The sequence below is a fragment of the Prionailurus bengalensis genome, chromosome A1 (genome assembly GCF_016509475.1).
Source record: "Prionailurus bengalensis isolate Pbe53 chromosome A1, Fcat_Pben_1.1_paternal_pri, whole genome shotgun sequence".
NCBI classification, from domain to species: Eukaryota; Metazoa; Chordata; class Mammalia; order Carnivora; family Felidae; genus Prionailurus; species Prionailurus bengalensis.
The window spans coordinates 72,585,140-72,606,569 of NC_057343.1; the positions used below are offsets into that span (position 1 = coordinate 72,585,140).

The 21,430-nt window shown below is 38.9% G+C and overlaps 1 protein-coding gene across 5 annotated transcripts in view; it reads right to left on the reverse strand.

The window, feature by feature from the left end:
• The window catches only part of NALCN (sodium leak channel, non-selective), a 317,213-nt gene that overhangs the window by 106,845 nt on the left and 188,938 nt on the right, over window positions 1-21,430 (reverse strand). For all 5 annotated transcript variants that reach the window (XM_043582614.1, XM_043582617.1, XM_043582618.1 and 2 more), the window contains one exon: window positions 10,131-10,205. In XM_043582614.1, the coding sequence (XP_043438549.1) occupies window positions 10,131-10,205 (75 nt within the window). The remainder of the gene's footprint in view (window positions 1-10,130; window positions 10,206-21,430) is intronic.

A 21,430-nucleotide genomic window follows, 5' to 3' on the forward strand; every position in this document is an offset into this window, starting at 1 on the left:
ATTTCTCTTTTTGTCACTGGCTTAAGTCACTGAGCCTAATGTTTTCAACGTTCATCCATGTGTAACATGTGTCAGAATTTCCTTCCTTTTTTAAAGCTGAATAATGTTCCACTGTATGTGGAATATACATTTTCATTATTCATTCATCTGCTAATGGGCATTTGAGGTGCTTCCACCTCTTGGCTATTGTGAATAACACTGCAGTAAACATGGACTTGCAAATATCTCTTCAAGACCCTGCTTTTGATTCTTTTGGATATATACCCAGAAGTGGTATTCCTGGATCATATCTATTTTAATTTTTTGAAGGACTTCATACTGTTTTCCACAGTGGGTACACATTCTCAGCAATAGGGTATACGTGTTCCAATTGCTCCATTTCCTTGCCAATGTTTTTTTTTTTATTTTCTAGCTTTTTAATAGGGCCATCTTAATGGGTGTGAGGTGGAATCTCATTGTGGTTTTGATGATTAGTGATGCTAAGAATCTTTTCATATGGTTTGTGGACATTCTTATATGTTCTTTGGAGAAATGTCTATCCAAATACTTTGCTACTTGTTTTGTTGTTGAGTTGTAGAATTCTTTATATATGTGGATATTAACCCCTTTTCAAATACATGATTTGCACTTATTTTCTACCATTCCAGACAGTGCCTTTTCACTATGTTGATTATTTCCTTTGATTCACAATTGTTTTTAAGTTTGATGAAGCCCCGTTTGTCTATTTTTGCTTTTATTATGTGTACTTTTGATGTCATATCCAAGAAATCATTGCCAGTTTCAATGTCATGAAACTTTTTTGCAATGTTGTCTTCCAGGAGTTTTATAGTTGTAGGTCTTACATTAAGTTCTTTAATCAATTTTGAGTCAATTTTTGTATATAGTGGAAAGTAAGGATCCAGTTTGCATGTGGACATCCAGTTTTCCTCATTGTGTGGCTTTGACATCCTTGTTGAAGATCATTTGACCATAGATATGAAGGTTTATTTCTGGACTGTCTTTCTTCTGTTCCACTAATCTACGTGTCTGTCATTATGTTAGTACCAGGTTGTTTGATTACTGTAGCTTGGTCATATATTTTGAGATTAAGAAACATGAGGCCTCAATTTAGTTTGTCTTGTTTGGGGACCTTTGAGGTTCCACAGGAATTTTAGGATTTTGTTTTTCTGTTTCTGCAAAAAAGTACATTGGGATTTTGATAAGGATCGCACTGAATTTGTGGATAACTTTGGGTGGTATGAACATTTTAATAATATTCAATCTTCCAATCCATGAACACAGATGTTTTTCAATTATTTGTATTTTCTGTAATTTCTTTCAGCAATTGTTTTGTCATTTTCAGTGTAGAAATCTTTTACCTCCTTGGTTAAGTTTATTCCTCAGTATTTTATTCTTCCTGATGTTCTTATAAGTAGGAGTGTTTTCTATAATGACAACTTTTGACCTCTCTGAAGTCTTTCACATTGTTAACCATGACCTCTTTCTTGAATCACTTTTACCTTTGGATTTGACAACAAATAGATTCTGGATTTTGCTCCTATGTTTTGGGCTGTGACTTCTTGTTCATATTTTAGGCTCTTCCTCCTTGGCTTATATGACTCATTTGTTGTTCCTCAGGAGACTTTCTTCCCCTGGTAAACTCAGAACTTCTAAAGGCTTAAATTACCACTTGCATGTTGACTCTTGCTCCTACCCAATACCTATTTCAGTCCCAATATTCTATCTAAGCTTTAAACCTTCTAGCTACTCATAGAAATTGTCTCATAAATATCTCCTAGGCATCTCATGGAAAATATGACCAGCCTCTGTCCTCCAAAATAAAACAAACAAAACCCCATTTCTTCCTTCTACTGTGATCTCTGTCTTGGCACACCTTGGACAATCTAGAAACCTGAGTGACACCCTGGTCTCCTGCCTTTGCTCTGCTCTTACTTCGACTGGTCACCAAATCCTACCCACTGTATTTTCTCCTCTGTATTCCACCACCTCTGTATGTTCCCTGGTCTCAGTTTCATTTAGTTGAGGCCACGATCACTGTCTGACTCAGCAATGGTGCTCTTATCATTAGGTCCCTTCAGTCTATTCCCCATGCTGATGCTGGAATGTAGGGAACATTATGTCACTCTTGGGCTTAAATGCCCTCAGGATAATACCTAAATGCTCAGCACCGCTCACAACTTTTCACCTGCAATTTCCTGCTTACTTTTCCAGCTTACCATTTCTCCCTTGATCAACACTTGAGTCAGTGAACACAGTGAACTTCAAGTGACTTCCAAAAAAACACTGTGCTTTTTCTTGCCAAAAGAAAAAGCCTGCTGTTCTTTTGGTCCTGAGTGCCCTTCCTCATGCCACTTTCTCCTAACCCCCTTCACCTGGATAGGCATTACTTGACCATCAGAGTTTAGTCTACACCATACTTGTGAGAAAATGTCTCTGATCTCATCATCAAAATTGGGTATGGCTCCTATGTGCTCCCCAATTCCCTCATAACATCTATTTACATGTCACTTTCTCCCACCACCTCACAAGTGACTTAAGGCAGGAACAGTATCTTGGTCATCATTATGTTCCTTGACCCTAACATAATGTTTGAAGCATAATAGGTGAGTACTCAGATCTCCAGATTACGAAGTAAGTAGATACAGTCTCTGAGCAGTAACATCCTATCTATAAAAGGGATACCTCATACAACCTTAGCCTGATGCCATTACATATTTGAATCACACAGCCCTCCTCCCTCACCACCCCCCATACCGATTCCTGGCTTATTATGCTATGTTCTGATTATGATTTGACCTTCAGTGTATACACCCACAGTGAGAGAATATGCTAACCCATAGATGTAAGTACATCATCTAACCCACTTTCTAGACTCACATCTCATAATGAATGAATGAACTGCTTCTCTGAGCAGGCATCATGACGTCCTTTGGTGAGGACATTGGATTAGAGTGAGAGAGCCCAGGTCTTTTCCACTTACAAACTGTATGAAATTAGGCAAGAAATATACTCCTTTGAGTGTTAGTTTCTGTGTCTGTAATCTCCAGCATAAAATGCAATAATTTAACATGCAGTACCTTGCACGAGGTAGTTTTCAGTACGTGATATTTACCAGCACAGCAGTTATGTCTCTCTTTTATGTTACACTTGTTTAAACAAATTTACTCATGGACCCAAAACCAGGAAGACTGACGGCCTGACCCAGATCAGGAGACAGCAACCAGTGCTCAGCCGAATCGCACACTCCCCAATACCCTGTCTCCATGCAACTGCCCTCCATCTGGAAGGACCTCAGTATGGACACAAGGCAGACATGAAAATGAAAGCGCCCAGGTACAGCTAACGAGAAACATGACCCCAGAGCTCACATTTAAAGAGAATAAGTTTTTTTTTTTTTAAATCACACTTATACGAGAGAAAAGCTCCTCTACACGTCCATCCCCACTATGCAGTGGACATCACCAAAGACCAAACAGCATCAAGTTTGAACCAGAATTCAAATGAGACTTGATACCACACTGGGGAAACAGTTTTGATTTCAGAGGATGGAATTTTATCTAAATAGACTATCTATACTTCCCCTTCCAATGATTCTTTCCCTGAGGCTTCTCTGTGGGTTTTTTTCCCCCTCATAGTTGAATGAATTTTATACTGCTTGAAAGAAAGCCCTTTATACCTGTCTTGCACTGAATTTGCAAAAATCATTAAAGCTGTGAGGAGCCTCCCCATTTTCAAAGTTTGCAAAAACACCTACAACCTCTAGTGTCTTTGCTGCACCACCGAGGATCAAAGTCATCGTCTCCTGGAACTACTGTTCAGAGGACAGCATTGGGTCAAGGAGATTTTTAGCTTCTATGCAAACTGATTTGGCTTCTCAGCAGCCCAATTACACATTCATGGACAACCCCATTTCTAGTCAATTTTCTGGTCTTATATAGAAAACCATTACATGTCTATATCTTTATTTATATCTATACCTGTATCTGTATCTGTATCTGTATCTGCATCTATATCTATCTCCATCTCCAGGGTCTGGGCTGGGGTTCAGGGTGGTGATAAGAAAAGCATGGTCTCTATTTAATTAGGTATGGGAGCTATGAAAGGATCATTACTGCTATATTGCTTCCAGGAATCGGTTGAGTCTTATATGCAACACACAGGGAAAGCAAAAAATGAGTTTCATATGGAGCATCACTGTCATGACTTTTTAGAACATTACTTATTTTGAAGGGGGAAAAAATAAAGCTACCTTAGTGGCTATCAAGGCACAATGTTGGTGATACCGTGGAGAGGAGGTGTGGTGGGAATGGGTACTTACATTAGAGCCTGTCCAAATGTGTCCCCAAGGGGCCTTTTAGTATATTGCTCTGAATTCTACTAAAAAAAAGACACTTTTCTGTTTCAAAATACCTTTATTAAGTAATAAATAATTCAATGCTTTCTCCTTTCCCTTAAAAGAAGGCATATAGGGGGGACACCTGGGTGGCTCAGTCAGTTGAGCATCCAACTCTTGATTTTGACTCAGGTCATGATCTCATGGCTCATAAGATCAAGTCCCAAGTCGGGTTCTGCACTGACAGTGTGGAGCCTGCTTGGGATTCTCTCTCTCCCTCTCTGTCCCTTCCCCTTCTCAAAATAAATAAATAAACTTTAAAAAAATGAAGGCATGTATGAAGAGACTTCAGAGCATTAGCATTAGGGAAGCTTCACTGCCACCTAGAATTTGATTTGCAGATTTCCAACTAAAAGTATTAAAGTTGGCATTTGAGTTAGCACATCTGGTCTTACATTGGGTGCACACACAACTCTCTCTCGGCTTCCTCAAGTGTTAAAAATGGTGGCTGGCTCCATACTTTCTCCTGAAGAGTTCTCCTCCTGAAGATGGTCCCTAAGTGGAAGCCACTGTCTCAAAGTCCAAGGAGGTGACCAGAAAGTCATGGGGAAAAGAGATCTAGGATGCTTGTACTTGAGAAGAATGTGATTCCAGGATTCCACCAACAGTTGGTTGTGTTGACTTGCCTTCCCTGAGCTTCTCCCCGAAGGGTTCTGGTGTCCTTTGCCATCTGGCAATTTGACTTTATCACTTTCCTAACTCAGGGTTTGGCCCCATTGCTCCCCCTTCATCCCTGTGTTATATTCATAATCTGTGTTCTTTCCTTTGATTTCATATCTTGAATGATTTTATAGCACCTTACTTTACTTCTTCCTTCTTCTCTTCTGTTCTAGTTTCTTCACCGTACCTTTTAGCTTTCTCCTACCCTGTCCACCTTCAAGGTCATATTTCCTCTCCCAAGCATGAGAACAGATTTTCTCTTTCTAATAGCTTTGTCTAGTGTTTCATATTTAGCCTCTGTGTGTTAAAGGTGACTCACACTTGTTTCTATTACTCTTGAAAAATGTCTAGGAACCAGCATTTACATTTTAACACAATTGTTTTTTGACCACAATCAGAATAAAACACATTAAAAATCTCTAGAGGCATTGCTGAAATGTAATATGCTGCAAGCACACTGTGTCTGTGTCTAAAGAGGATCGCTACTCCAGAAGGTCACCGAGAGAAGAGGTGCCTTGGGCAGAGTCTGCCGTCGCGTGTACCGAGTGGTAAGCCTCTGAGCTCTTACCTGCTGCAAAAGTCCTAACTCCTGTGGCTCTGATTAGATTGTCTGCTTTCCCAGGGAAAACAAAGAATTATTTTGGATAGTTTTAATGACTGGGTTGCTTGATTCACTTCCGTTCCTCAGAAAACTGCCCCTCACACCAAGTTATTTCATGAATATATATTGATGTTTCTGCCATCTAAAACATGATTATTTATAGACGAGTAATTAACATTCCACAACAGGCATGACTCATGTTTGGCATTGACACAGCTTTCCTGTGACTCAGTCATGGAGCCTGGGCTTTAGGTCTGACTTGCCTGGGTTCAAATCCTAACTCTGCCATTTATTCGCTGTGTGACCTTAGGCAAGTTACTTAACTTCTCTGTGCCTTAGTTTCCCCATCTGTAAGATGGATATATTAATGATACCTACATCACATGGTTGCCATGAAACTTCAATAAATGAACATACACCGCCCCTGGAACTGAAAGTGTCCGACAAATGTTACTATAGCTATAGGAACCTACAGATTAGTGGCAGAAAGGATAAATGATGAAAAAAGGTTTGTACTGAACAAAGGCAGATTAGGGAGTATGTATGCTTTCTGGAACTTAAAACATTAAGAAAATCAAACATTTTTTACAGATTCCCCATTCTATTCTCTATCTGGGAATACTAAAAATAGAGCATAGGAATTTAAACCCTTGAAGGCTGAGGCTACACACAGAAAACGAAATCGGGATTTCAGGGAACATTTGTAATGGAGTTCTGTAAGAAGCTTGGAAAAACAGGCTACCATTTCAGGTATTCACATAATTACATGCACGTGTGTGTGAAAGTACATACAAGTGTGTGTACATTGGGGGGGGTGTGTGTGGGTGTACGTGAGTGTATTCTTGAAACTATGTAAATAAGCCTCATCTCAAAGACCAAGATGACTGGAAATAAGGGGGGGGCGTATAAAAATGATGTAATTTGTAGAAAGTAATGAAACACAAATATTCTTATACAAAATGGAAGAAAACAGTAAACATTTTAGTTTAGTGCGATAATCTTTGGTCCACAGCAATTAGTGTACGAATTAATTGATAAATTTAATAGGTATGTAGTGTTAGTCCAGTCATGGCCAAAGAACAATGTGAAAAGTACTAATGAAAATGAGTTTGCCGTTTTGTTTATGGTTGGGATTTTCAATGCTCGAATATCTCTAAATATTCAAAGAAGATACTTCAAATTGTAGGCTGGTTCAATCCGATAATTAGCTCTGATGTATAGGATTTCCAGAAATACAGAGCATTACTAATATATAGCAAGTGATTAAACAAAAACCATTTTATAACTAATGATAGCTCCTAAAGCAAAGCCCCGTGTAGTTTACTAAAACTGTATAAACGAAGAAGAAAGTCAGATGTCAGTTAAAATCCTGGTTTTTTTATTGTTGTTCACTTGGGGTCAGATAAAATGTGTGTGTATATATATATATTACGCAAAAATATTAGTAGGTTTGAATTTTACTGCAAAAATATTAGTAGGATTGAATTCACAAACTTGAAAAGAAATTGCCTACAGATTTATTTTACTTCTTTCTAGTAAAAAATGTGGGCTGGAATTATATGGCATTTTAATTGGCCAATGGTTATTTAAAACCATATTGAACCTGGCTGTAGCACCAATTTGAAGAAAATAGAATAGTTTTCATTTTATCTATAGACTACACATATTTATGTCGTCAGAAAGAGGACATTAAAAATCTATGTATAGTAAGCAACGTACACAGGAAAATCCACATCTAAATACCAGATTTGTAAAGCAAGGACTGAGGTGGCTATCCAACAGCAGATTTTCACTGGTTATGTCTAATGATATGGGTCAGTTTTCACTTTTGAACTCACTAATTACATGTTTTTTCAATAACTAGAAGCTGCGTAAAGCATTTGCATCAGTGGCAGAAGAGAAGTTCCCAACTCTCATTTGAATAATCTGTCACTGTTGCTGCAAACTGAAAAGATCTGGAAGAAATCATTTCCACTATGCCCAGAGGGCCATTTTGCTTGTGTAGCTGAAGCACAGGAAAACACTTAAATCCTTCCTTGATATGCTCACAGTGGGCATCCTTTCTATCAAATATATATATTTTTTTCTTTTGTTGACTACCCTTGGTTAGAAGCACAGACTTTGGAGATAAACAAAAGTAAAAGGATGAAATGCCTAAAGTGATTTTAGGATATGCAAATGACAAGGAAACCTTTTAAATAGGTTCTGTCTTTGCTTTTGTTAAATAAAAAATAAAACCCAGGGCACCTGGGTGGCTCAGTCGACAAGTGTCTGACTTCGGCTCAGGTCATGATCTCGCGGTTTGTGGGTTTGAGCCCGGTGTCGGGCTCTGTGCTGACAGCTTGGAGCCTGGAGCCTGCTTCCGATTCTGTGTCTCCTTCTCTCCCTGCCCCTCCCCTGCTTGTGCTCTGTCTCTCTCTCTCTCTCAAAAATAAACATTAAAAATTAAAAAAAAAAGACAAGTCAAATGCAATTTGAAAATTCTGAATGTATAGGGCCTTCTTATAATTCCAGGTAAGACTTGTTTTCTAGCCTTAGTTTTTCATTAACATCTCAATTATTATTCTTGCAGTGCTGGGGAGTGTGATCCAAGAATATCTTACCTCCCTCCTCAGGCAAGGAAAAGAAGAGCAAAGATAAACTATTGGACTGCATCAAACTAAAAAGTTTCTGCATGGCAAAAGGAATCATCAACAAAATGAAAAGGCAACCTACTGAATGGGAGAAGATATTTGCAAATGATCCATCCAATAAGGGGTTAAACATAAAATATATAAAGAACTTCTACAACTCAACATCCCCTAAAACCGAACAATCTGGTTAAAAAATGGCCAGAGAAACTGAATAGACATTTTTCCAAAGAAGACATCTAGGTGGCCAGCTCATGAAAAGATGCTGCACATCACTCATCATCAAGGACATGCACAATGAGATACCACTTCACACCTGTCAGAATGGTTAACGTAAAAAAAAAAACACAAGAAGCAACAAAGTTGGAAAAAATGAACCCTTATGTACTGTTTTTGGGAATGCAAACTGGTGCGGCCACTCTGGAAAACAGTATGGAGGTTCCTCAAGAAACTGAAAATAGAATTACCATATGATCCAGTAATTCCACTACTGGGTATTTTCCCAAAGAAAACACAAACACTAATTTGAAAAGATGTACGTACCCTTATGGTTACTGCAGCACTATTTACAAGAGCTAAAATATGGGAACAATCCAACTGTTCATCGATACATGAATGGATACAGAAGAGGTGGTATATATATACAATGGAATATTACTCAGGTACAAAAATGGATGAGATCTTGCCATTTGTGACAATATGGATGCAGCTAGAGGGTATTATGCTAAGTGAAATAAGTCATACAGGGAAAGACAAATACCATATGATTTCACTTATACGCAGAAGCTAAAAAAGAAAACAAATGAACAAACAAAAAAACCCCAGAAATAGATTCATAAATACAGAGAACAAACTGGTGGTTGCTGGGGCGGGGGGGAGGAGAAGTTAATAAAGGAGATTTAGAGGTACAAACTTCCTGTTATAAAATAAATAAGCCATGAAGATAAAAGTAGAGCATAGGGAATATGTTCAATAATATTGTAATAACTTTGTATGGTGACAGATGGTAACTACACTTGTGGTGAGCATTGCATAATATATAGAATTGTTGAACCACTTTGTTGCACACCTGAAATGAATACAACATTGTATGGCAACTATATTGCAATAAAAAGAATATCTTATCCACTGACCTTCACTCACACCAACTCTACTTTTCAAAGGGTCTCTACTTTTTGATAGAACCATATATGTATGCCAAGCATCTTCCATGTAACAGAAACTATGAGAATGGTCCATCATGCCTGTCATCTTTCTGCCATCAGCCATATAACCTTCACACATTTTCATTTACATTTTTGGGGTATGATTATCAATGCCATAACATCCAATCTGTTTTCATACATAACTGGGCACACAGTTGATCATTTATTCTATTCCATTTCTTATAATGACTATGGGCACCAAGACTAAATTCTCTTTTAGTGTCTAGAGGTCAGGCAAGTTGATGCTTAATATTTTTATGATGATGTTCAAGAGTATTACACACAATTATGCAAAATGGCAATCTGGCCCTGAAGCATTTCATTCTCAAACAACCTTTATGTAATGACAGAAGGGGAACAGTCACCAGTCCAATTTCCTATACTATGTGCATCTTACTTTTACTCAAAAGAGTAATTTAAAAATATTCCTAGGATAATTCTAGAGCCAAGAAAACTTTTTTTTTTGTGGATAATGGATAAAAGTCAAACACAAGAAAATTCTGCCAACATAGACTGCCTTAATTTATTAAACTATTTTTCTTACTTTGAAGCTAGCTCTATTGATAACATTATCTGTAAGCACATATTTTACCCTTATTTTTTTAAATTCAGAGTTAAAGAATTCCCCATACATTACTTACTTGTTTAAGCTTCTTAAGATCTTCATCAAGTTCTAAGTTGTCCAAAATAACGGCAACAAACAAACTCAGGAGGATCTATAAAATGGTTAAATAACAATGAAAAAACCCACATGCCGTAAGTATCAAAATACTATATATATATATATATATATATATATATATATATATGCTATAGAATTTCTGCCTAAAAAATACCCTATATAGAATGCATTAAATGAAAAATGAACATGTAGTTGTGAAGCACTGCATAAGAATTTTAAGGTATTTATCATGAATATGTTAAAGGCAATGCATATGCTAACTGAAATAATATAAAATATTATTTTGTTTTATGAAACCAATTTAAAATGGAAATTAAGAAATATTTTTTTATAACTCAACAGTCCCACTTCTGAGACTATATCCAAGGAAATAATTTGGAGTATTAATAAAAAGCTTTATATACAAAGGTGCTTGACAGACAGATAATACAATTATACAGGTCTCTATTACAAAAATCACACAACCATTAAAAATTCCCATTGTGGTAGCTGGTCTCTAAGAGGACCCCCTGGTGTTCACACTCTTGTGAGCCTCCTCCCAAGCTGAATATGGTTGGTCTATTGAATATGTTACGGAAATGATTGTGTGCGATTTATTAATAAGACCAGGTGATGAAAGACATTGTGGGTTTCAGTTTACTCTTTGTTGGATCACTCACTCTGGTGGAAGCCAGGTACCATGTTATGAGGACACACAAGCAGCCTAAAGAGAGGTCCATGTGGTGATAAACTGAAGCCTCCCACCATGTGAGTGATCCATCTTGGAAACTGGTCCTCCAGCTCTTGTCAAGTTGTTGTTCAACTGCAGCCCCATCAACATCTTGACTCCAAACTCATGAGACTTTCCGAGCTAGAATCACTCAGTTCAGCCTGTTCCAGATTCCTGACCCATAGAAAAAGTGAGAAATAAATGTTTGTTGCTGTAAGCTCTTAAATTGTTCATAACTTATTATACAGCAATAAATAACTAATGCACTCATGAATTTTAATAGTATTGAAAAAATGCTCACATTACAACACTAAATAACAATATACATGGTAGAAGTGCAACAAGAAACAAAGAAGAAGAATAGAGAAAATGCTAGAAGGAGGCACTTTAGAGATGTTAATGATGCCTGCTTTTGTGAAAAACAGTCTTTCCCCTTTTCTTTGTATTTCACCACATTTCACAAACTTAAAAAAAAAGCATATGCTTCTTTTTTGGAATGGGTAATTAAAGTAAAAGAAAGCAACAAAAAAGTAGAATTTTTAAAAATATTTAATATTTAGTCCCTTTTCAAGTTTGAATTCTCTAAAGTTCCACATTCATTTGATAATCTTTTTCATCCCTAATTTATGTTCCTCCTTTCAATTTCCCTCTTAAGAAATTATTCCCATCTGTTAATACTGGAGGGTTAAGCAAGAAGGTAAAAAAGTTAAGGCAATTCAGTCATGACTTTTAAGTACCAGAGAGATTTATTATGCAAAATTTAATAGCTAGCTCTTTTCCAAGTTCCATGGGTATATAACAAGGAGAAAAAAGCTTCCAAATATTATTAAATTTTGACAGTGTATGCTTGGCTTGGGAGAAGTGCCAATATATTTCTGTTTAAAAGCCATGTCCTTTGGGATCCTACCAGAACTTAAGGAAGATACAGAATCATCTAGATGACAGATTTTTACTGATGTCACCATGTCTGCCACACCATAGGCATCTGGGCACAGATATATTAGTCTTTCTCTAACCAGACATTATTCTCAACAGGACCATTCATAGTTCCCTTGAAGTGTAGTCCCCTTGCCTGACCTTGATATTCTCATCAACAGCAATATCAGAGGAGGAATCTACCTTCCCCTACAATCTCACTCCAAATTCAGAGATGTCCACCAGAGGGTCTCCTGACTCGAGGAAGTGCCATCCTTCACCATTTCTATTTCTCATCGGGCACTTAGGCAGGCGCTGCTGTGTCTAATTTAACCAGTTTTCCTATCTCCCCACTAAAGGACAAACACGAATCTAAAAAGAAAAAAAATTTCCTCCATGATAAAAGTGACTGCTCTCCTTCCTTTTCTTAGAGCATTTCCTTTAGAAAACATGACTTTGTAGATTCTTCGCCTCCCCCCTTGATGTATACACAGCACTTATTTTACAACCCAAGAATGGTTTTCTTGGGAGGGGGGTGACCTCTTTGATATATAAACACTAGCCAAACAGCACCCTATCTATCATTCCCTTCTCCCTTCTTCTGGGGCAGGGCAGGGGGGTGGGGCGGAGAGCGATGGGAGTGTCACTTAGCAACCTGGCTCCACATTCCAAAAGTACCTACTTGTCTTGAAGAGATGAGAAGTTTTCTTTTTCTTCTAGATAAAGGTAATTAGCTACCACAGATGGCCACCCCAATTACCAGGTGAATTTAGGGGGAACTCTATTTAATAAATGATCCTGTCAAGTCTTCTTATGTGAGGCCTAGCTATTTTCGTCTTGAGAACACAGCTGTAATATATATACAAGGTGAAATTGCTTTGTCTTTGTGGTCTCTTTAGTGGGTTGCCTGTGATGCCCACTGCCGTCTGGCATAGTGATTATTCAATAATAAAACTGTTTTCTTTCTCGTCTACCTTGATGGAGATGTTTTCTGGGTTGGCAGGATATTTTATTTTTAATGATTTTCCTAACACCAGACAGATGGCAGGCTACTTAAGGACAGTGAGGTTATGTTATTCGATTAAATTCGACAAGCAGTTGATTGGGCTCCATCGATGTGTCAGACACTGCCTGGTCAGGAATATAAATATGATATTGAGCTCACTGCTATGAGGTTCACAGTTCAACTGGGTTGCTGTAGGTGGGCGGCCTGGGAGAAAGAGCACTGTGGTGGGAGACCTCAGTTAGCGACCAGACACTGAGTTTCAGGGCCCTTGTCTGTGAAATATTATGGATAAAACAACAAAAGCTCAACGAATTGCAGCTATCGCTTTTCCTGTTTAATCTTCTCCCAACAACCCTGTGGTTTGGTGCAGCCTGTATGAAAATATACAGTCATAAACTTAGATATGCAAAAACTAAAATAATTTTCTTGATATTTCTACACATGAATTGAATTTAGTCCATAAACCCTCCATTTGTGCTGATGGCTGAAAGCTACATCTTGCTATATCAATTCAATTTAGTCTTTCAAAACTCAGTTACATTTGAATAAATATTCCTTTTGTTGGTCGAAGGTCAATGATGTGCTTCTCATCAGGTCTGGTCCACTGTGGCCATGTGGCCTGTCCTCTGTCCACCTTTGGGGACAGTGATAGTGCTTGTTTTGGGGGCTTCTGCTGAATTGGTCACCACCTCAGCTCCTGCAGCTCCTACTAAGATCTGATTCTCAGTGACACCCCTTGTGTTAGTTTCCTAGGGCTGCTGTAATGAGTTGTACAAGCTTAGTGGCTGGAAACAACATAAGTGTATTCTATGATTGTTCTGGAGGCCATTGTCCAAAATCAGGTTGTCAGCAGGAACACGCTCCCTCTAGAGACTCCAGGGGAGGGTGAACCTTGCCTTCCATCTTCCAGTGGTGCCAGGTGCTAGTTAGCTTGTGATGGCATCGCTCCAGCCTCCACCTCTGTCTTCATGTGGTCTTCTCTTTCTTCCTGTGTCTTGTCCTTATTTTGTTTCTCGTAGGGACACTTGTCATTGGATTTAGGACTCACCTGGATAATCTAGGATGTCTCATGTCAATAACCTTAATTTAATTACATCTGCAAAGGCCCTTTTTCCAAATAAGGCCAAACTCACAGGTCTGGGAGTCAGGATGTGGATGTATCTTTTTGGGGGTCTCCATTTATGCCCTTCTACTCTCCATCTAGTCTCCAGCTTGGGACATTGCTCTTATACTAATGCTGTTCCTATGCACTGGCTCTCAACTCTCAGGAAAGCTGAGAAGTTCTTCCATTCCAGGTGGGAACAGAGAGAGATTTGTTTCTGAGGCTCTCTCAGGCCTCCCCTCTCTTCCCAGAACTTCCCAGACCTCCAACTCTGTGCGGGCCACCCGCTGTCCATGCAGGGCCTCCAGCAAGGCTACCTCTTGCCAAGTTCTGGTGAGAAGTGGGGGCCAAGTCATGGATGCTGAACACGCCCAGGTTGGCACCACTACTGCTGCTGCCCCTGAGTGTGGCCGCCGCCCTCTGCTGCACCCCCCTGCTTCCCTCAAGCTCCATCCTGGAAAATGTCATTCCTTGTCAGAAAGGAGGAATGTGAAGCAAAGTTGGAGCAGGGGTTGAGAGTGAGGCTCATACCAATGTGAAGACTGACGACCAGAAACTAAGCCCAATCAGAGTATCACACATTTAGTTCTGTGCCATCTGAGCATTTAGATTTCTGAGAGCTGATCTGGGACAATAGGCCTCGGTGTGTCTTCTGAGTGCTACTTATTTAAGATTGTGAGGCACTGATAGGGTCCAATCCTGTGCTACTAAGATATCAAGATACTAAGGAGAAAAGATGATTTTCGCAGGAAGAGAATTATGAGAACGGATTTCCAGGTGGCATGAGCAAAGACAAGGCCTTGGGAACATGTGGCTTATTAGGGGCCAGGTGAGCAGTTAAGTATCACAGAGCACTGCCACCAGAGGCCAGAGAGGTAGGATGGAGGGGTGGCAGTTGGCCCAAATGCCACCAAGGGAGGCTGGGAGGTTGGCAGGTATGAGAGGGAGGCTGTAATAATCACTAAGCGATGACATTTGCTTCCTCTCTGTTAAATTTGTCCTCCCAAATGTAATTTTTAATGCATAATGTAGTTATTTTAAATTGGTTCACTGAAACAGTAACTACACAGCATAAAGTACAGTTTGACAAAGGGCTATTAAATATATAAGGTTTTGGAGCGCCTGGGTGGCTCAGTCGGTTGGGTGTCCGACTTTGGCTCAGGTCATGATCTCATGGTTTGTGGGTTCAAGCCCCGCGTCGGGCTCTGTGCTGACAGCTCGGAGCCTAGAGCCTGCTTCGGATTCTGTGTCTCCCTCTCTCTCTGCCCCTCCCCCACTTGGGCTCTGTCTCTCTCTCGCTCTCTCAAAAATAAGTAAAATGTAAAAAAAAAAAAAGTTAAATATATAAGGTTTCCCATGTAGCTGGGAGTTTGGCTTTCAAGGTAGAGAGAAGGCAAGACTCCAAAAGGAAAAGGTTTGGCTTTGCTAGCAAACTCGATGAAAGGGCTCTGAGGATTGAAAGGCCCACACCCACAGGACGAAGCAGCTGGGAGGGGTTTGGACAACAAATTCAAGAATAATGTAAAAGAAAGTTGAAAGCTTGCTTTCAACTGTCATTAAACCTAAATTCATTCAACAAATATCTCTGTTTAGGTGTTGCTGCTTAATTAACCTGACAACATGATGGCACATGCAGAATCTGTATTGAAAAATCTGTGTGGAGCTCTCATTTCCTCCCAAAACTCCATTTGGATATGGACTTTTAGCCTGGTCCTTGTTGCCAAGCACTGTGATAAGGTGGCACCTTGGCACTTAGAGTGAGAGGTGACCGACGACGTCTGGCTTTGATTGCCTGTTTGGAATGGAAACAGAAGGTGCAGGAGAGGCAGGGCTGAGCTGTGGCCGATTGCAAGGAGGTGAGAATTACTTTGTGGTTCTTTTCTCAGACTCGACTAAGGTGGCAATAACCACTGTGATAAAGAAATAGAAGTGAAGGGAGGGTGGCAGCTCGGCTCCTGTTTTATTTAATTCACGTTGTCAGTGAGACACTCTTCTCCTACAGACCCGGTGCTGTGCACAGGTGGGCTGAGTGGGACGCTGATCTGGTGTAGGCTATTCCAAAACCCCAACCCCTCCACCGCCCTGACAAAGTCATAGGAATGGGGGACAAATCCTAGTTCTGAAAGCAAGAACAGTTCCCAGTTCTCCCAGTTTCCTTTTGCACTTTTTTGTTCTGTTTTTATAGAAAGCTGAGGTGATGCTTATCGGAATCTGAACCCATTACATTGACGTCTGAATCTTATTTTCAGTCAGTGTTTACCCACAGGCGCCACATGTGTGTGCCAAAGGGTTTTCCGTAGCCAATATGTGTGATTCACAGGTGTATATTAAAATGTTATTGCTAGAATAAATAGGTTTTTTACAGGGACTCACCACATTGATTCACAAGAACTTCCTCATTTCCATGGAACGCTTTTACCTTTACACTTGGCCAGTTCTAAATTATGCAATTAACCTGCTCTGCTTTATTTACTTTTTTTTTTTAATATTTGGATTTACATAATACTTGGATTTATAATGTGGCACAGAATACTACATCACAATTTTTCTGAATGATGTACTTTCAGGGGCAAAAGAGGCTAATGGTCTATCCTTTCATTTTCTCTTGAGCTTTGTTAGGGCACACATATACTTTCAACACAGTGGTATTTAATTTGTTCAATGCTTTAGAAAAAGAAGTTCATCTGTATATTTTTGGGCATTGGCTACTAGTCACTTTTTAAGAGAGCTATATAACTTTCCATTATATTAATAAGCAACACAAGTATTTGTTCTACTATGTAATATACAACTGATGTAATACATGTACCTCCTTATTTTTGAGCAACACTGATACACTACAAATCACCAATTTCAATGAAAAAAGTGTAGAATAACTATTAAAATATCACAGGTACCAAATTCTTCTAGTTTGCTCAAGATATTTTTAGCATTGACAATACATTTAGTGGGGAAAATGCCATATTAAATCTCTGGGGGGCCATCCAATCTCGTTCCTAGAATTTTTATGAATGACATACCAACATACTAGTGAGATTTTTGACCTTCTAGCTTAGTGGATTTCAAAGCATCCATTTCTGGGTTCAATATGGCTCCTGTCCCAGTGTCTTAACAGGTGTTCAGCTACCATTAAATCCTATGGCCTCTCTATCCTTCTCTAACTGCTGTTCTCACTCCTTACATTGTACTGAAAAAGCCAGATTCTCCTGAGCTAAGGGTTTGCTAGGTATTTGCTATGTTTTAAGTTTTGTACATTCAACCGTAGACAATCTGTTTTCCTTCCTTTTACCCAGAACACATTTTAGCACAATTTGACAAATTACGGAAGCAGGTGTGTTCCCCAGTATCATTATTGCCTCCAGTTTTCTTGTGACAAGACCATTTTGCTCAGCACAACAAGGTTCTCCTCTACCGAAGACTCAACTTTTGGGGCAGCATGACTCAGACTACTGAAAGTCATGGTTTATCTTGAAAGAGGGTGGCCTTACCATTTTTTGAGTGGGTTTTCTTGGCTGAGAATGTCTACCTCTATTTTGCATTCTCTCTAACTCTGCATATAGTCTTGTCCTTGTCCTCCAAATCTTCCCCGTTCCCTTCCCACTTCTTCAAAGTGAACTTGTACTACTTTCTTTTCCCTCTGATGCAGCTTAACAATAGCCCATTAGCTGAAATGTCACCTTTAGTTTTATTTCTCTCTCTACAATGAGCTTTATTAATAATTCCTTTTTAAAAATTATTTTCAAGCATACAACAGGAGCACAGCAGGCACCTGGTCAACACCCCATAATCCCGTGTTTTTCTTTTTCCTTTTCACCATTTAGAATCACACTATCCTAAGTTGTCTCACAAGCTGTGTTGGAAACAATCTCGTTTTTTACACAGGTCAACAAAAAGTCAAATGCAATCAGAGCAATGTAAAATGGGGTATGTTCAACACAGATGCACTTTTAAATGAATTCTATAAAATCAAGTTATTTAATTTACACTTTGGAATGCCATTTTTGTCAGCAAAATATGACTATTCTCAGAAAACTGCCACTACAGAAGCAAAATCAAGAGATTGCTGTGTTAATTTAAGCACTTCAAAGGTAACAAAAAGACTATCCACAATGAACGCTTAATTACATTTTCTCTCTTTCAGTATTCACATCACAGGGCTTTCCTTTGAAACAATAATAAAGGGAAAAACACTGAGCAAAAAAAAAAAAATAGAGTCTTTCAACTGGGTAAGTCTTCAATAGCCCTTATCGCCTAATCATTGGCAAAAGTGGGGGGTGGGGGGGGGGGAGACGAATTTCACAAGCACTGGGCAAACCGCAATCAGTCAGGACAGAAATACAGAATAAATACCTGGTGGATGAGAGAGACATTTTAAAGAGACAATAGATAATGGTTATGAATATGCATTTGCTATACACTTAAGCTTGATTTTCATTGTGGGCTGACAAATTGGTGCCCCCAGGGGGCGATGGAATAGCCTGCTGTTTTTTATTCCAGAACAAACTGCAGCCAAACATTTTTTTTTTTCTTATTTTGCTGCCTGGCATATGCCTGTCCTTGAAAAGACTAAATCAGGGACTCCCTGGCTTGTGCAGCGCGACTTGGCCAGTGTGGATAAAAAACAAATCAGAGCTTGTATATTTATGTGGACTTTTTTTTTTTTTTCATTTGGATTAAAATGCTTTGTAGTATTTTGCAAAAAGAAGCATACAATTTAAGAAAAATGCTCATTTTAATTAAGTTCAAGCCTAAAGACAGGCTTATGGAATGGAGATTTTAACTTTAAGGGGATGTGATGCATATTTAACACAGGCCTAGGGCCTCCATCCACATATTTTATCTGTCAATCCACAGACTGTCTCCAGCTGTTTTACTGCCAATATTTTAACTATTTCAGATCAGGTAGGGCTGGAATGAGCGGGAATCAGAAGTATTATGTGGGCCCTAATAGAAGGCAAGCCACAGCCTTTTATCACTTGCGTCAGTAGGTCTTAAATCACAGGTTTTATTTGTTTGTTGGTTGGCTGGTTGGTCTGTGTTTACTTGTCCTACTTCTGTACTAGGTACAGACTCAAAAAGGGGAGGGATTGAGCTCTTTGCCAAGCTGGCCAGGATGTAGGTTAGTACTTAGACACAGCAGTTGAGATTCAGGAAAACTGGGCTAAATCAGATTGGGCTAACATTGTAGAGCCTGTCATAGTGACTGTGGGTTGGAGGATGTCCAGAAAAGCAGAGCAACTGCTGATCACGTTTTAGGCAAAATCTCAAGTGAACTGGCAAAGTGACTTTGGTCCCAAGACTTTTTGGGTAGTATAGTATGAAAGGGACACTCAGATTTCATGTCTTGTGGAGTGCCTTCTTTCAGTGAATTAATTAGGTCTCATTAAAAAAAAAATCATTTATAGGGGCGCCTGGGAGGCTTGGTCGGTTTTGGTTTCAGCCAGATCATGATCTTGTGGTTCATGGGTTCGAGCTCCACACTGGACTCCATGCTGACAGTGCAGAGTCTGCTTGGGATTCTCTCTCTCTTTCTCTGTCTCTGTCTCTGTCTCTCTATCTTGCTCTGTCTCTCTCAAGATAAATAAATAAACTTAAAAAAATTAAAAACATTAAAAAAATCATTTATAAATTTAAAAAATCTGAGTAGTTGTCCTTTTGGCTTTAGATTTCATAATCAGAGAACCCAACCAAATATCTCAAAGCTTAAAACACTTCACATAAGTCTGGTTAAGAAAAACCTTTGAGTTTTCTTGCAGCAGTGTATTTTATCTGGCTCACACTATATACAAGCAGTACGTTAAGATTCCTTAAAGACCAGAAATTTAAAACAATTAGAAGACAGAGGAGAATATTTTTCCCACATCAGGGTGGGAAAGAATTTCCTAAGCATGAATCCAGAATAAATATTGACCGTAAGTGAAAAACGGATGGTTTTGACCATGTCAAAATATAATGTCAAAAGCCATCAGAGGCAAATTGAAATAACAAAATGCTGCCTAACAGAGGAAATTTGCAACTCCTACAGCAGTCACGGGACTACTATCCCACAGGATATGTAGTACTCCGACAAATGCATTGTAAGAAGACCAACTAGCTTTTAGAAAAACAGGTAAAGCTTACAATATGATTGGGTGGGTCACAAAGATGGCCAGTAAGCATATGAAGAAGTGCTCCCTTATCAACAACTACTGAAATGCAAAAATGCAAGCTAAAGGCCAAGTGATACTACCATCCAACTCATCAGACTGTCATAATCTTAAGCCTAACCACGTCAACTATACATGAGGAAGGAAGAACATGGGGTTCTCAACTGCGGCACTTGGGAGGGTGAGCTAGTATAGCTTGCCCATTGAACAGGGCTCAGCAAGTGTCAGGTCCCTACAGTGAATATTTTAGGTTTTGAGGGCCGAGAGGCAACACTGATGATATTCTATGCGTACTTATATAGTAATTTTAAAATGCACAAACCACTCCTGTGCATTGCTCAAGGGCTGCATAAATAAGCCCGTGGACCAGATTTGATACATGGGCTTGCAGACCCATGCTATAGAGCCATCTGGGCAGGATCCAGGATCTGGAGTTCTACTTTCTGGCATATAACCTAGAGAAACACTCACACAAGTGGACACAATGTATACATGTATTAGTTGCAACATTGTGAGGGCAAAACATTGGAATACAACTTAAATATCCACCAGGAAGGACTGATAAACAAATATGACAGTCAGTCATATTCCATATATTCATGATTATATATACTAACGAACTTTATGTACATTAGGATAAAAAGATTTCAAAAACAGTATTTGGGGAATGTGTGTGGAGTTTGATCCCATTTACCCTGAAAATTGCTGCTACTAATGATCTTAAGGAGAGAAACAATGATCAAATATGACTTGGCCTCAGCATGCTGTGTGGCCATAGCAGTGAGAAAAGTGTACAGGGACATGCCTCCCAGGGACAGCCATCAGGGCACTGGAGCATAGCTTCTCAACTGGAAAATTAATATAAATCTTAAAAACTAATGGTATAAACTGTTTGTAGGTTATAACTTTAAATTTAAAACATTACATATTTTTGATGGATACATATATATGTGGGAAACTACTTCATTTCATGGATTTTTAGACACACGTTTATTTTTACATTTCAACAGTCTAAAACTGGCATGCAACTTATCTATGTGTGTTTGGTTTAATTGTTGTTTCTTGTTAATGTTAGCCAAAATAAGAGTCTTCCTATAGTTAATAGCATGTTAAATTCAGTAAAATATGATTTAAAACTGGACGATAGATTCATACCAAATACATCCCAGTCATTATCTGGGAGACATGGTACGGGCGGAAGAAGGAAACATTAAGGCAGAGAAGGACTCGGTCTAGGAATGGGCATCAATGATGCTTTAAATTGATCAGTAATACTTTACTTCTATAAATTAAAAGCATCTGAACATATTAAATGTTTAGCCTTTATTAATGTATAGCTTTAAATGCACACAACATCTTATTTAAACTCAGTGTTGGTGGT